The following is a 13679-nucleotide window of genomic DNA, read 5'->3' on the forward strand; positions in this document are numbered from 1 at the left end:
CCCTCCCCTTCTCCATCCTGTAGTGGCGCTTGCTGCAGCCCTCCCTGGTTGCTTTATTTATTTATTTTGCACCAACAGGGTTGCTGCAGACTCATTCTCGCCTGGTTTAAAAAGAGAGAGAGGAAAAAAAAAAAAAAAGGAGAAATGCTTTCTGGCTCTTTTCTCTACCTCGGTCTTGGCAGCAGCGGCCACAGCAGCAACAGCAGCCCCAGCGGGCAGGCGGGCAGGAGGGCGGCGGGGCAGTGGGCAGTGAGGGGAGTGAGGCCCAGCGGCCCGGGGTGCAGCTTGAATGGGACGGCCCCTAGCCCTGGACAGAGGCAGTGTCCAACTTGATGCCGCCCTCCAGCTTCTCCGGTAAGTGCCCCCACCTCCTGTCCCAAAGCTGCAGCTGTCCTTCTCTACAATATTCTCAGAGACAAGGCCAGACCAGCGTCCCTTTCAGGCTAGAGGGTTTGCGCTCCTCCTGCCCCTCCCCCCCTTCCCCACCCCACCCCACCCCAACCAGCCATTGATCCTGGCCCCACCGGACTTTGATGGGAAAACTAAAATGTCCCAGACACCTCTATGGGGAAGGACTCTAAAGAGACCTCCCTCCGTCTCCCCAGGGCTTCCTCTACCTCTGGGAAGGGTTTCTCCACTATCAGTATGGAAATTCCAGAAATCTTTCCCCTAAAAGCCCCCTCCCCACGCAAGTCCCCATGTCTCCAGTCAGGTCTGCTTTAAAGGTTCATATGTGTCTCTGGATTGCCACATGGAGACAAGAAGAAGAAAGCTTCCTACTCCTTGAAGGGTTGATGCCCGAGACCCCACCCCATCTAAAGAAAGAAGTGGTTCTGACACCCATTTCTTCCGGCAAAGTGGCTGGAAGCCAGTCTTGTAGCCATGGAGACTGGCGAGGGAAGTTTGGGATTAAATTAGCCACGTTATAAATAAAGAAAAGGGGTTGTCCCTAGATCCCCCAGCCCCTGGGCCAGCAGGCTTTGGGGACTAAGAGGAAACTGACAGAAGGGGGAGGGAGGGAAGCTGGGTTACATGCTTCAGTGCACTTTGCTGAGTGCAGAGCACAAAGGAGGAGCAGTAGCTGCAGCGGTAGTGATAAAGAGCTAGCTGTCGAGTGGACTTCCCAGAACAGAAGTAGGGACAACGAGGGAGACTGGGACACGTCTGTCCCTGGAGAACTCTCAGCATGCCAGAGATACCTGCCAGGTCGGTCTAGGGACAAGAGGAGCCTGGTCAGCTGCCTTTGCCCGCCCCGCACCATTCTCTCTCCTCCCAAGCCTCAGGATGGTGTCCTACATCCCTCTGCTCTCCGGGCCTCTTTGCTCTCTGGTTTCCCACTACTACAGCGGGAGAGGCGCCAGAACAACTCTTCTAGAGGAGGGGTGCAGATCCTCACTCCAATCAGGATCCAGGGATGTGATCCCCCTCCCCCGACCCCGCAATGGGAAGAAGTCACACCACCTCGTAAAGTTCCACGTGGGAGAAAATGGGGCGTGTGACAGAAAGCTGACCCTTCAGGGCACAGACAGCCTGAAGCCCCAAAGGCCATCTGGATCTGCAGCTAGAAAGAAACCCAGGCATCCTGCCTCCTAGGGAGCATCACTTACCTCTTGGTCCCAACACCTCCCCTCCATGGTTCAATGCCCTGTTGACATTTAACACGGTGAGGTGAGAGTGAGTTCACCACCTATGGGGCCCCTTCTCCTCTGTCACCTCGACCAGTCCCCAGTGGCCATGATACCTGCCATTATCCTGATTCTGCCCAGGCCCTTGGTTCCCAGAAACCCACTTGCAGTCTACATGCTTTGCACACGGCCTGTGCCCAGAGATCATCTGTGCCAGCCAAGGGCTCCCTTGCTCCCCACCCACACCATCTGGCCAGGTGCTGTCTCTCCTCCTTGTCTATGCCTCCCTGGCTCACAGTCTGTCTCTTGTGTATTGTTTGGGGACAAGAGATCTCCCTCAGATTTCCACGTTGGACTAAATCAAAACACTATTGAGGAGGGATATAACAGGAGCCTGAGCCTGAGGACCAAGCAACAACACTCAAAACCCAGGCATCCCTTGGGTCCCTCACACACCACAGTGTCATCTATAGGGGCTGCATGTAGGGTTCTCATGAGGGACTCGGGTGCCCCCCGGTAGCCTGTGCCATGGCTAACGTGTTGCTTGGCTGTCATCCACACAGGCATTCAGGGAGATTGGGTCTTGCTAATTCAGGGCCCCAGGCCCTGGGCCAGGCTCCAGAAGGGCAGAGGGGCAGTAGGTGGAGTCCAGGGGCACAGAGCTGAGCATACTTCCCAGCCCTGGAGGACTTCGTCAAGGTGAGGACCGTGCTCCCATCAGAATCCAAGCATGTGATTCCCCCTGAGCTATGGACAGATAGACAAAGCTATGGATAGATAACATGGGAGAACAGGGTGGGCAGAGAGCGGAGGGCAGAGCTTGGGGAAGACAAGTGTCAGGGAGAAGGGACCTGCGGTATTCCTGGATCTCACAGACATAGGAAAATGGGGAGACTCAACATTACTTCCCCGCTTCCTGTCCATTCACGTACAACTTTCCCGGCTGAAGTTAGGCTTCACTCACGTTCCATGAGCCAGGAGGCACTCGGCCTGTTACCCAGGGCTGGGAGGGAGAGCAAAGCAGAGATTCCCCAGAGAGGAGGCCCAGGAGCCCCCCAAGGAGGCAGTCCCCCAGAACTGTTCCTGGGTCTTCCCTACTTGCTGGTGATGCTGACACAGGTAGCTCAATCTCCCTCTCCTCTACGGAGGCCCAGGAGGTCCAGGGTCACCATCGTCTGAAGTCACTTTCCAAACAGGACCATGTCATCATCTATTCCAGGACTGAAGAGGGGAAGGCTATGGGTCCAGCTCCAAAGCAAGCCTGGCCCCCATGGCCCCCTCTCCTGTTCCTGCTCCTCCTGTCTGGAGGCAGCTGTGGTGGGTGCCCTGCCGTGTGTGACTGTGCCTCCCAGCCCCGGGCAGTGCTCTGCCCCCTTCGGCGACTGGAGGCTGTGCCTGGGGGACTCCCGGCGGACACTGAGCTCCTGGACCTGAGTGGAAATCGCCTGTGGGGGCTTCAGCGCGGAATGCTCTCCCGCCTGGGCCTGCTCCAGGAACTGGACCTCAGCTACAACCAGCTGTCCACCCTTGAGCCTGGGGCCTTCTATGGCCTCCAAAGCCTCCTGACCCTGAGGCTGCAGGGCAACCGGCTGCGAATCATGGGGCCCGGGGTCTTTTCAGGCCTGTCTGCCCTCACGCTGCTCGACCTCCGCCTCAACCACATTGTCCTCTTCCTTGACGGAGCCTTTGGGGAGCTGGGCAGCCTCCGGCAGCTGGAGGTGGGGGACAACCACCTGGTGTTCGTGGCTCCAGGGGCGTTGGCAGGGCTGGCCCAGCTGAGCACCCTCACCCTGGAACGCTGCAACCTCAGCACAGTGCCCGGCCTGGCCCTGGCCCGCCTCCCGGCACTAGTGACCCTGAGGCTTCGAGAACTGGATATTGGGAGGCTGCCAGCTGGGGCACTACGGGGGCTGGGGCAGCTAAAGGAGCTGGAGATCCACTCCTGGCCATCTCTGGGGGCTCTGGAGCCTGGGAGCCTGGCTGGGCTCAATCTCAGCAACCTGGCCATCACCCGCTGCAATCTGAGCGCAGTACCCTGCCAAGCGCTCCGCCACCTGAGCTTCCTCAGGGTCCTGGATCTGTCTCAGAACCCCATCTCAGCCATCCCCGCCCGAAGCCTCAGTCCCCTGGTGCGGCTGCAGGAGCTCCGGCTGGCGGGAGCGTGCCTCACCTCCATTGCCACCCACGCCTTCCACGGCCTGACCGCTTTCCACCTCCTGGACGTGGCAGATAATGCCCTTCAGACGCTGGAGGAAACGGCCTTCCCTTCCCCAGACCAACTAGTCACCCTGCGGCTGTCGGGTAACCCCCTGACATGTGACTGCCGCCTCCTCTGGCTGCTCCGGCTGCGCAGGCGCCTGGACTTCGGTGCGGCACCCCCTGCCTGTGCCAGCCCCCGGCACATGCAGGGTAAGAGCCTGAGGGAGTTCTCAGACATCCTGCCTCCAGGGCACTTCACTTGCCAACCGGCCCTGATCCGAAAGTCTGGGCCGCGATGGGTCATCGCAGAGGAGGGGGGGCAGGCCGTTTTCTCCTGCTCCGGAGACGGAGACCCAGCGCCCACGGTCTCTTGGAGGAGGCCTCAGGGCCCTTGGCTGGGAAGGGCTGGGCGAGTGAGGGTCCTGGAGGATGGGACACTGGAGATCCGCTCAGTGCAGCTGCAGGACAGAGGGGCCTATGTCTGCGTGGTCAGCAATGTTGCTGGGAATGACTCCCTGAGGACCTGGCTCGAAGTACTCCAAGTTGAACCACCAAATGGCACTCTCTCTGACCCTAACATCACCACGCCAGGGATCCCAGGGCCCTTCTTCCTGGATAGCAGAGGCGTAGCTATGGTGCTAGCAGTTGGCTTCCTCCCCTTCCTCACCTCGGTGACCCTCTGCTTTGGCCTCATTGCCCTCTGGAGCAAGGGCAAAGGCCGGGTCAAACATCACATGACCTTTGACTTTGTGGCACCTCGGCCCTCAGGGGATAAGAACTCGGGGGGTAACCGGGTCACCGCCAAGCTCTTCTGACCTTTACTTCCACATCGGAGCTCCAGCCAAGACAGCTTCGGATACCAAAAGGGAAGAAAACCAAGGTTGCTTGAACCAGAACCTAGGCCCACCCCCGCCTGCATCGTGCCAACAGCTAATGACGCCTCTCAAGAAGGTCTGCCTCCCCCCTGCTTTTGCAGTTTGAGGATGGGAGCAGAAGCTGTAGACCTGTAGTCAGTCTAGCCCTCCCCGCACCCCCCTCCACCAAGCAGGAAACATCCCCAAGGCTCCAGTCTACTCGTTCACACACACTGACACCCTTTAACAACCAGTACCAATTGCTAACCACAGCTACGAGATTATTGCAGAGGTGAGGCTGAGAAGCGCCGCTTGCTTCTCAACCATGCAGTCTACCTCTCTTTTCTGGTCTCTTTTCTGCTCCTCCCCAGGAGCAAGGAACTAGGGCCAAGGATCTCAGGCTCAGAAGATGTGAGTGTACAATGCAGGGGGGCGGGGGGGGGGGGGGAGACTGCACACTGGCTGTGTCTGCATGAGGCCTCCAGCACCTGCCCCATCTGTCACATCATTAAACTTGCTGCCAAAAGGCCATAACAGCAGCAGTCTAAATTAATGTGATATCCGGAGTTTTCTTTACTTCACTCTTTCTCCCCCCTCATTATCAAATCTCTCCCTTCCTACCCTTTCTGCCTGCCCACTGAGCATGTACCCCAGCAGCCTCCCCGACATATAAGCTTAACACCAAAGGAGGCCCAGAGATGTTCTGGAGAAACTCTCAGTCTGTTTCCATTTCGGCCCTTTCCCTGTACTCTGGAGTTAGAGAAGGAGGGATCCTCCACCTTCCAAGGGATCCCTCTGAAGAAATTCCAGCCTGGGGTACCTGGCTCCTTCCCTACTTTCCAGTTCTTGTTGGGATCCCCCAATCACAGATCCCTAGTACCCTAGGGGGAAAGTACAAAGGGAACTCCTAGAAAATGCCTAACAAAAGCACAGATCTGCAGTTGTCCCAGCAGGCAGACCGAGAACCCGGTAGGACCAGGCTTGGAGGAACCAGGCAGGAAGGGCACTGCACACTGTAGGGAGAGCAGAGGGAAGGGGCCGCAGCAGGATCTGGCTGCCTAGTTAATTTCCACTGCCCTTCTGCAGGGGCCTCTTGTTCCCTGTTCAGCGTAGCCCAGGTGGGAAGCTGTCTCTGGATAGAGGCTACTGTCTAATGGAGACCCCAGACGCAGAGGCAGGCTGAGAGGAGACGCTGACTGCTCTGAGCGTGCTTCAAATAGGTGGCAAAGCCAAGCCAGGGAAAAGGAGAGATTCAAGAGGCAGCAGCTTCAGCATCTCAGAAGGGGAGGAGTGAAGGGACAGGAGGGGCAGGGAGGAAGGACTGAGAAGTGGGGAGTCACGAGGCCCTGGGTCTCTCTGCAGCAGCATCTGCTCAGTGTCCTTAGCTCCCCTCCACCCTCAAGGGCCCCCACCCACCCCTCAGTATGCAAGCATCATCAGCCTCCTGCTGATTCCTGCTGCTCTCGTCCTTGCTCCTTGCTCTGAGGAGACTCTACTCATTAGAAGATTCCCAGCTCAAACTATCCCCACAGGGGAGAGAAGCAGACGCCATCCAGGAGGCAGCCAGACTTGACCAGCAGGCAAGCTCTTCAGTGGGGCCCTGGTGGGCTTCTGGGGGTGGGTCAGAGATGAGAACAGGAGGTTGGGAGAGGGAGGCTGGAGAATCCAACAATCTAGAGAAAAGCGTACCCCTGAGCCTCCAACCCTGCCCCCGCCACACACTCACAATTCTCTTAGCATCCTGACAACCTCCCCTCTCCAGTTTATAAGGCACCGGAAAGATTCCACCACGCTTCCCCCCAGCCCCCACACAGCTCTTTCTCTCCTCTCCAAAACCCTCCATCCACGGCTTACTAGGTTGGGACTTGGGGGTCAAGTACTAGAGGTTCTCACTCTCATTGCCCACCCTGCAATGCAGAAGACAGCAAAAACAGCAATATTGTGCAGAGAAATCTCAGGGAAGCCCCCAGAGACAGTGGGGCACAGGTGACGCAGGGAGCAGGGGCCACAGCTGCCAAGTCCCAAAGTCTCCCGAGCAGCTCTGCCCAGAAATCGAACGTGAGGCACCCAGGTCATCTCAAATTTTCTAGTATCACGTTTAAAAAGCAAAAAAAACCCATATACAATGAACTTTGATACTATATTTTATTTAACCCAAGGTACCCAAACTATTATCATTTCAGCATGTTATCAATATGAAAATTACTATTGAAATATTTTACATTATTTTTTCATATTAGGTCTCTAAAACCCAGTGTATAGTTTACATTTATAGCACATCTCACTGAATTTTCACCAGAAAGATCTGATCTGTTCTTAGATTTCATAAAATTCATTGTTGAAAAAGTAGGTTCACACAAGTTGTTCCAAACATGTTAAAAAGTTTTCCACCAAATCAAGTATCAGTTTTAACATTTCAATTAACTTAACTGAAATAAACTTAAAATTCCACTCCTCAGGGACACCAGCCATCTTTCAAGTGCTCAAAAGCCACATGTGGCCAGTGCCAATCTCCTCGACAGCACAGCTGCAGACACATCACCTCTGGGCACGACAGGGCCTTCTCAGCAGAGGTGGGCGTGGCATCCCTTGAGAGGCACATTCCTAGGGCAGGGCGGGGTGCGGGACGCCAGTGGACTTACCCCCAATTGCCACCCCTTGTTTCCTTAACACGGTTTTTCCTAAAGCCTTTTGATGTGACAGGTCACTGTGATGGGCACTTCCACAGCTTGTCCAATCATCAGCAAGCCAGGTCCCTATCTGACCTGCTGGGGAAGGCTGCCCTTAGCCAACTGCGACTGTACAGGCTGGGTGTGTGTGTGTGTGTGTGTGTGTGTGTGTAAACCAGCATGTAAATGCAACCAGAGACATGTGCTAGTGGTGTGTGTTCACGTTCAGGGATGTTACAGGTCACATTGTGGGGAAATCCCCAGGGCTGTGCAGGAGTGGAGAAGACACTCATCCAGAGCCTATGCTGTGTCGGCGGCTTTGTATGTTTTCTTATTTAATCCTTCCACGAACTCTGTAACACAGGACACTTTAACTGATGCCACTGAAGGTCAAATAGATTCACTTGCTTGAGGACACACAGCTAGTTAGTGAGGGAGCTGCTTTTGAACTCGGGGTTGTCAGACTCAAAATCCAAATGCCTGGGGCACCTGGGTGGCTCAGTGGGTTAAGCATCCGACTGCGGCTCAGGTCATGATCTTGCTGCTCATGCGTTCGAGCTTGTGTCGGGCTCTGTGTTTCATATTCTGTCTCCATGTCTCTGCCCTTCCCCTGCTCACATTCTGTCTCTCAAATATAAAATAAAACATTAAAAAATCAAATTAAATTAAAAGCCCAAATGCCTTCCACCACCTGTGCTGTCCTAGTCACTGCCTGCTCTTTCAGCCCGTCTGCAGGGCCTCTCAGCCATGGGTCCCTGACCCAGATGCTCTTCCACTTGCCACTCTGAGCCAGCCCCTTAGGGGGACGAAGCCAGTTGCTGGTGGTGCCCCACCTTCAGGACCCCTGAGGCACCTGACTCAGGAAGCTGAGGGTTGTTTGGCTGGTGGCTACCCTTTCTTCTCAGTGCCCTCTGCTGCCTCTGCCCCAGGGACTGGCCAGAAAGGGACAGCAATTCCCGGGATCGGATGGGCCGAATTGAAATCCTGGCTGCCAGAAACAGAGCCTCTCACGATTTGGGGGCTTCACATTTCTAGGTCCTTTTCTGGGTTCTAATCTCAGCAAGCTCTTAGGGTACAGGAAGCTGATCAGGAATCTAGTACAGCAGGACAGTCTACAGGCTTTGTCCGCTCCGGCAGAGTGTGCCCACCCCTCCCTGACAGAAACTTCCTGAGGTCACCCCACCCTGCCCTCTCCACCCCCTCTCTTCCATTTCAGAGACAGTCTCACCTCAGCTAAGAGAAGCTTGGACCCCAAGATACTCTGGTAGCATTTGGGCACTCCCCACCATTTTGGTCCGTAATATATTCCTTTTTTTTTTTTTTTTCTTGAGAGGGAGAGTGTGAGCAGGGGAGGGGCAGAGAGAGAGGGAGACACAGGATCTGAAGCAGGCTCCAGGCTCTGAGCTGTCAGCACAGAGCCTGACATGGGGCTTGAACCCACGAACTGTGAGATCATGACCTGAGCCGAAGTCGGACACTTAACTGACTGAGACACCCAGGAGCCCCAGTCCCTGATATATTCTAATTTCTCTATTTCCTTTGCTGTGCTGGATCCCTGATTCAAGGATGAAAGCCTTGTGAGCATTTTTGAGTCACAGACCCCTCTGCGAACGCCTGGTGTGAGCTATGAACAAAAATGTGCATGGATTGTTCTCAGTCACCCTGAAGCCACTGCAGCCTGGATGGAAAGCAGGTGAAGAAGGTCTACTGTGAGAAGCATCGGGTGGGGAGGGGAGGCTGAGCACCGGCCTGTCCGTACTCTCTGGGTCCATCACATACAAGGAGAAAAGGCTGGCAAGGACTATAGCACAAAGCACACACTAGCATGGGTCATAGCAGGTCCCTAGGGCCTCCAGCTTCTCCCCTCCCCTGCTCTCCTCCTAGAGCGAGCTTCCATCTCTCAGGAGGAGGCAGAAGACTTCGGGGTGGGGGCACTTTTGCTTAAAGAAGTGAGTGTGGTGGTGATTCAGGATGGAGAGCACTTGAGACCAGGGATCCTGAGTCCTTCTTCTCCAAACTACTCTAAGGGGAAATAAGTAGGAAGACTAGAGTTGAGTGGTGGAGGCCAGAGAAGCAGCTCTGTCTTATGACGCCCACCACAATCCATCAGTCAGAGCTAAAGAGCAAGGCCAGGGTAATTGCTGATACTAAGGCCCACCCTCTGGGTTGCTGCTTTCTGATGCAGAACCTTGAGTCATGGGGAAGAAGGGCTCTGTAAGAACTCTTACAACGGGCAAAGGGAGATATGAGTGCTGTTTTCCAAAAACCCAGTGGCTCAATGTTGTTTGACTGGACTGTTTGCCTGCTGTCCAGGAAGGGAACTCTGGGAGCAGCAAAGGCTCTGGAACCAGCCTACTGCCTTTGAGAACCTCTCACTGCCTGGCCCTCTAGCTGAAGTCTGCTCTCCTGCTTGGCTTATTGAATGGAAACACCTGTTCACTGAATGCTCTGGAAAACACAGACCTTTAACTGGTATCACCTACTCCCACACCCTGTTCAGAACACCTTTTGAGGAAAGAGGACTCTTCAGAACTGGAGATGAGAACACAAAAATTGCAATTTACCCAATCTCATCCTCATAACCCAATCTTTCAATCCTGACTTGGGCTCTTGGGGGATGCGTGAGATGACAGATCCCAGATAGGATTGGAATCATCCCTTCTACTCCCCAACCTCCCTGCCCAGCCAGTTAGAAGTCAACCCTCCTTCAAAGTGTTTCTGGGAAAAGTGATTACACCTGGCTCTTTGCTGCTGATTAAGAAATTCCTCCTGTGGTTTGTTAATTTGTAATCCTTCTTGGACTTTCACTTCATTACTTTTTGCCCACCAAGTCCTATTGGAGCTAAAAGATAATGGTTTCATAAAGCAGGCCTACACTTTTTATTGTAATAATGGGTCTGAACTACTCGTTTACCTTTTTAAAAGTAAAAATGGATATTGCACTCAAGGCACTCAAATACTTAGGAATAATTTTAACAAGAAATAAAGTCTATAAGACAAAAACGTTAATATGCTACTGATGGGACACCAATGGCTTAAATGTGTATATAGTAAGAAGAATCTGTATCATAAATACAATTCTCCCTTGGGTAATCTAACAATATGAGGCTCCAATCAAAATTAAATTAACAGCACAATCAAAAAGTAAATTGTGGTATATTTCCACAATATACTATGTAGTAATGAGAACAAATGGACTAAAACCACACACAACAGGGACACCTGGGTGGCTCAGTTGGTTAAGCGTCCCACTGCGGCTCAGGTCACAATCCCGAGGTTCACAAGTTCGAGCCTCACATTGGGCTCTGTACTTTCTCTTTCAAAAATAAATAAAACATGAAAAAATTGTTTTAAACTACACACAACAATATGGCTGAATCTCACAAAAATAACGTCAAACAAAAAAAGCCAGACCCCAAAAAAGCACATACCATGTGATTCTCTTTATATAAAAAAACAAAAACAGGCAAAACTAGTTTGTGCAATTAGAAGTCAGAAGAGTGGTTTACCCTTGAGGGGAGTATGACTACCCCCTTGTGTAGAGTGGTTTTGGGTACAGTGGTAATGTTCTGTTTCTTGATCTGGGTGTTGGTTACATTTTTGAAAATTCATCAAGATGTATTCTTTTCATCTGTGCACTTTTCTGTTTGTATATTGTACATTAGTTTTTTTTTTATTTTTTTTAATGTTTATTTTTGAGAGAGAGAGATTGAGACGGAGAGAGAGAATGAGCGGGGGAAGGGCAGAGACAGAGGGAGACACAGAATCAGAAGCAGGCTCCAGGTTCTGGGCTCGAACTCCCCCACCACGAGATCATGGCCTGAGCCAAAATTGGACGCTTAACTGACTAAGCCACCCAGATGCCCCATGTACATCACTTTTTAAAGTTGTGTTGAAAAAACACATAAAGTACATTAATTTTTTAAAACAGTATAGAATTACAATGTGAATAGATCAATGGAACATGAAAAGTCCAGAAACAGGTCTGAATACAATTCAGGCAACTGGGTCTTATAAAGGTAGCATTCAAAAATAACGGAGGAAATATGGGTTTATTCAATAAGTAGGAATGGATAAAACAAAGTTGTTGGATCTCTATCTCACACTTTTACACCAAAATAAATTCCAGGAGAATACTTACATATACAAAAAGACACTATTAAAGTATTTTTAAAAACATACGCACATAGGAGAATTTCTGGGGCACCTGGGTGGTTCAGTCAGTTAAGCCTAGGATTCTTGGTTTTGGCTCAGGTCATGATCTCATGGTTGCCAGATTAAGCCCCATATTGGGAGCCTGTTTTAAGATTCTCCCTCTCCCTCTGCCTCCTCCAACCCAGCCCAGCAAACATACACGTGTGCTCTCAAAAAAAAAAAAAAAAAAAAAAAAAAGTGAAATAAAAACTGAAAAAATAAAAAACATAGTATTTCTTAATAATCTTAGTAGGAGATTTTTCTAAATATCAGAGGAAACCCAGAAGTTATTTTTTAAATGGTGACAAATTTGGGGTGCCTGGGTGGCTCAGTGGGTTAAGCCCCCCACTTTGGCTCGGGTCATGATCTCGTGGTTCCTGATGTTCGAGCCCCGAATCAGGCTCTGTTTCAGATTCTGTGTTTCCCTCTCTCTCTGCCCCTCCCTTCCTTTCTCTCTCTCTCTCTCTCTCTCTCTCAAAAATAAACATTTAAAAAATTATATAAAAAATAAAATGGTGACAAATTCAAATACATAAAAAATAAAAAAGATTTGCACAGCAAAACTATCACCATAAGCAAAAGTAAAAAGACATAGGACAAACTGAGAAAAGGGAAAACCATTTTTAACTTATATACCAACAAGGAGCAAATATTAAGACAAAATAACCAATACAAATATGAACAAAGTATATGAACAATTTACCAACAAAATACAACAGCCACTTAAACATTAAAAGATGTTCAACCTGACTTAAAAGAAATGGAAATTAAAATTACAATGAAATAACATTTACACTACGAGACTGTCAAAAATCAGAAAGCATACGTTATCAAACAGGTCCCTTGCATACACTGCTGATGGGAGAGAGAATTTAAAGCTTCTGTGGAAGGCAGTTTGGCAATACATACTATACTTACCAATTTTTTTTTTCCAAACATTGCCGATGGAACGAAAATGAGAAGAGTCTTTGCAAGGGAGGGATTTTGCAAAATTGTATCTATCCAATTAAAAAAACAATGCACACATTTCTTTGACCTAGTATTTGCAGTCCTAAGCATTTATTATACAGATATACAAGAGCCAAATGACATATATTTGGCATCAACATGTGAAAGGATTGACTAAACATATGTTAATATATCCCTTAGGCTTACCGTGAAACATACTATGAAGCAAATACATGTGCTACTATGGTAAGCTATCTAGGCTACATAAAAGGAAATTGCAAAAACAGTATGGACAGTAAGTTATCGACTAAGTAATAAATATATATAAATACATAAAATATGTATATATTTACTATAGAATATCTCGTGAAAATTTTACAAGAATCTGGTTAAACTGGTTGCCTCTTGAGGGAAAGGAGACGGTATTCACTGTAATCACCCGTTATGCTTACGAATTTTGTAGAATGTGTATTACTTATTCAAAATACACATTTAAAAAATTAATACAAAACGAAAACCTGAGGCCCCAAGGCATAGATCGCTTTAGTTCACCAAAGAGACAATCTCGCGTTCATTAAACATTCAGAGTGCTTATCATGTGCCCGGCACAGCAATAGAAGCTAAAGCAAAAGCCCTCCGCGCGTTACCAGGAGCGCCCAACCCAGCGTCCCAGGGTGAGCCCGGGTGCGGAGCGGGGAGGGGTGGGGTGCAGGGTCCGGCTTGCGAGGCTTGCGCAGAGGCGGTAGTAGGGCCCAACCGTCCTTAACGGTCGAGGGTCCAGGACCGCGGCTGGAATGCCCGCTTCCAAAGAAAACTCCGCCCCTCCCCCCCGAGAAATGACCCCCGGCTTGTGCGTTTGCGCTGATCCCCCGACCCGTTCCCCTCCATCCCTAGGGAAAGGGGAACCCCTGACGCCGGCACCACCCGCAGCTCCCTTACCACGGGGCGCTCGAACTCGGGTTCCTCTCCATCTCTCCTGCTGCCTTGTGCGTCCACATCGTCTCTTCACTCCTCCGCCGTAGCTCCTTCCCCTCAACCTCTCCAACTCTACGCCGCCTGTTTTAGGTTTTCCCCCCAAAATGTTTCCCATACCACCTGAGTCACTGCCACAGTAGATATAGGACCAATCAAGGCAAAAGATCGCAGAGGAAACAAGTGGCAGAGCATCGCCCATCATAAGGCTGCTTTCT

General features: G+C 51.0%; 1 protein-coding gene across 1 annotated transcript; it reads left to right on the forward strand.

The window, feature by feature from the left end:
- The first annotated feature begins 413 nt into the window (after positions 1-413).
- LINGO4 (leucine rich repeat and Ig domain containing 4) lies at positions 414-5167 on the forward strand. The gene is given in 3 exon segments (XM_047086025.1): positions 414-2276; positions 2278-2324; positions 2845-5167. Coding segments are annotated over 3 exon segments (1965 nt in total). The 5' UTR covers positions 414-2153; the 3' UTR covers positions 4640-5167.
- The last annotated feature ends 8512 nt before the right edge of the window (positions 5168-13679 follow it).

Source organism: Lynx rufus, unplaced genomic scaffold, assembly GCF_022079265.1.
Source record: "Lynx rufus isolate CCGP_SWC_20201006 ecotype Redwood Valley unplaced genomic scaffold, mLynRuf1.p SCAF_2, whole genome shotgun sequence".
NCBI classification, from domain to species: Eukaryota; Metazoa; Chordata; class Mammalia; order Carnivora; family Felidae; genus Lynx; species Lynx rufus.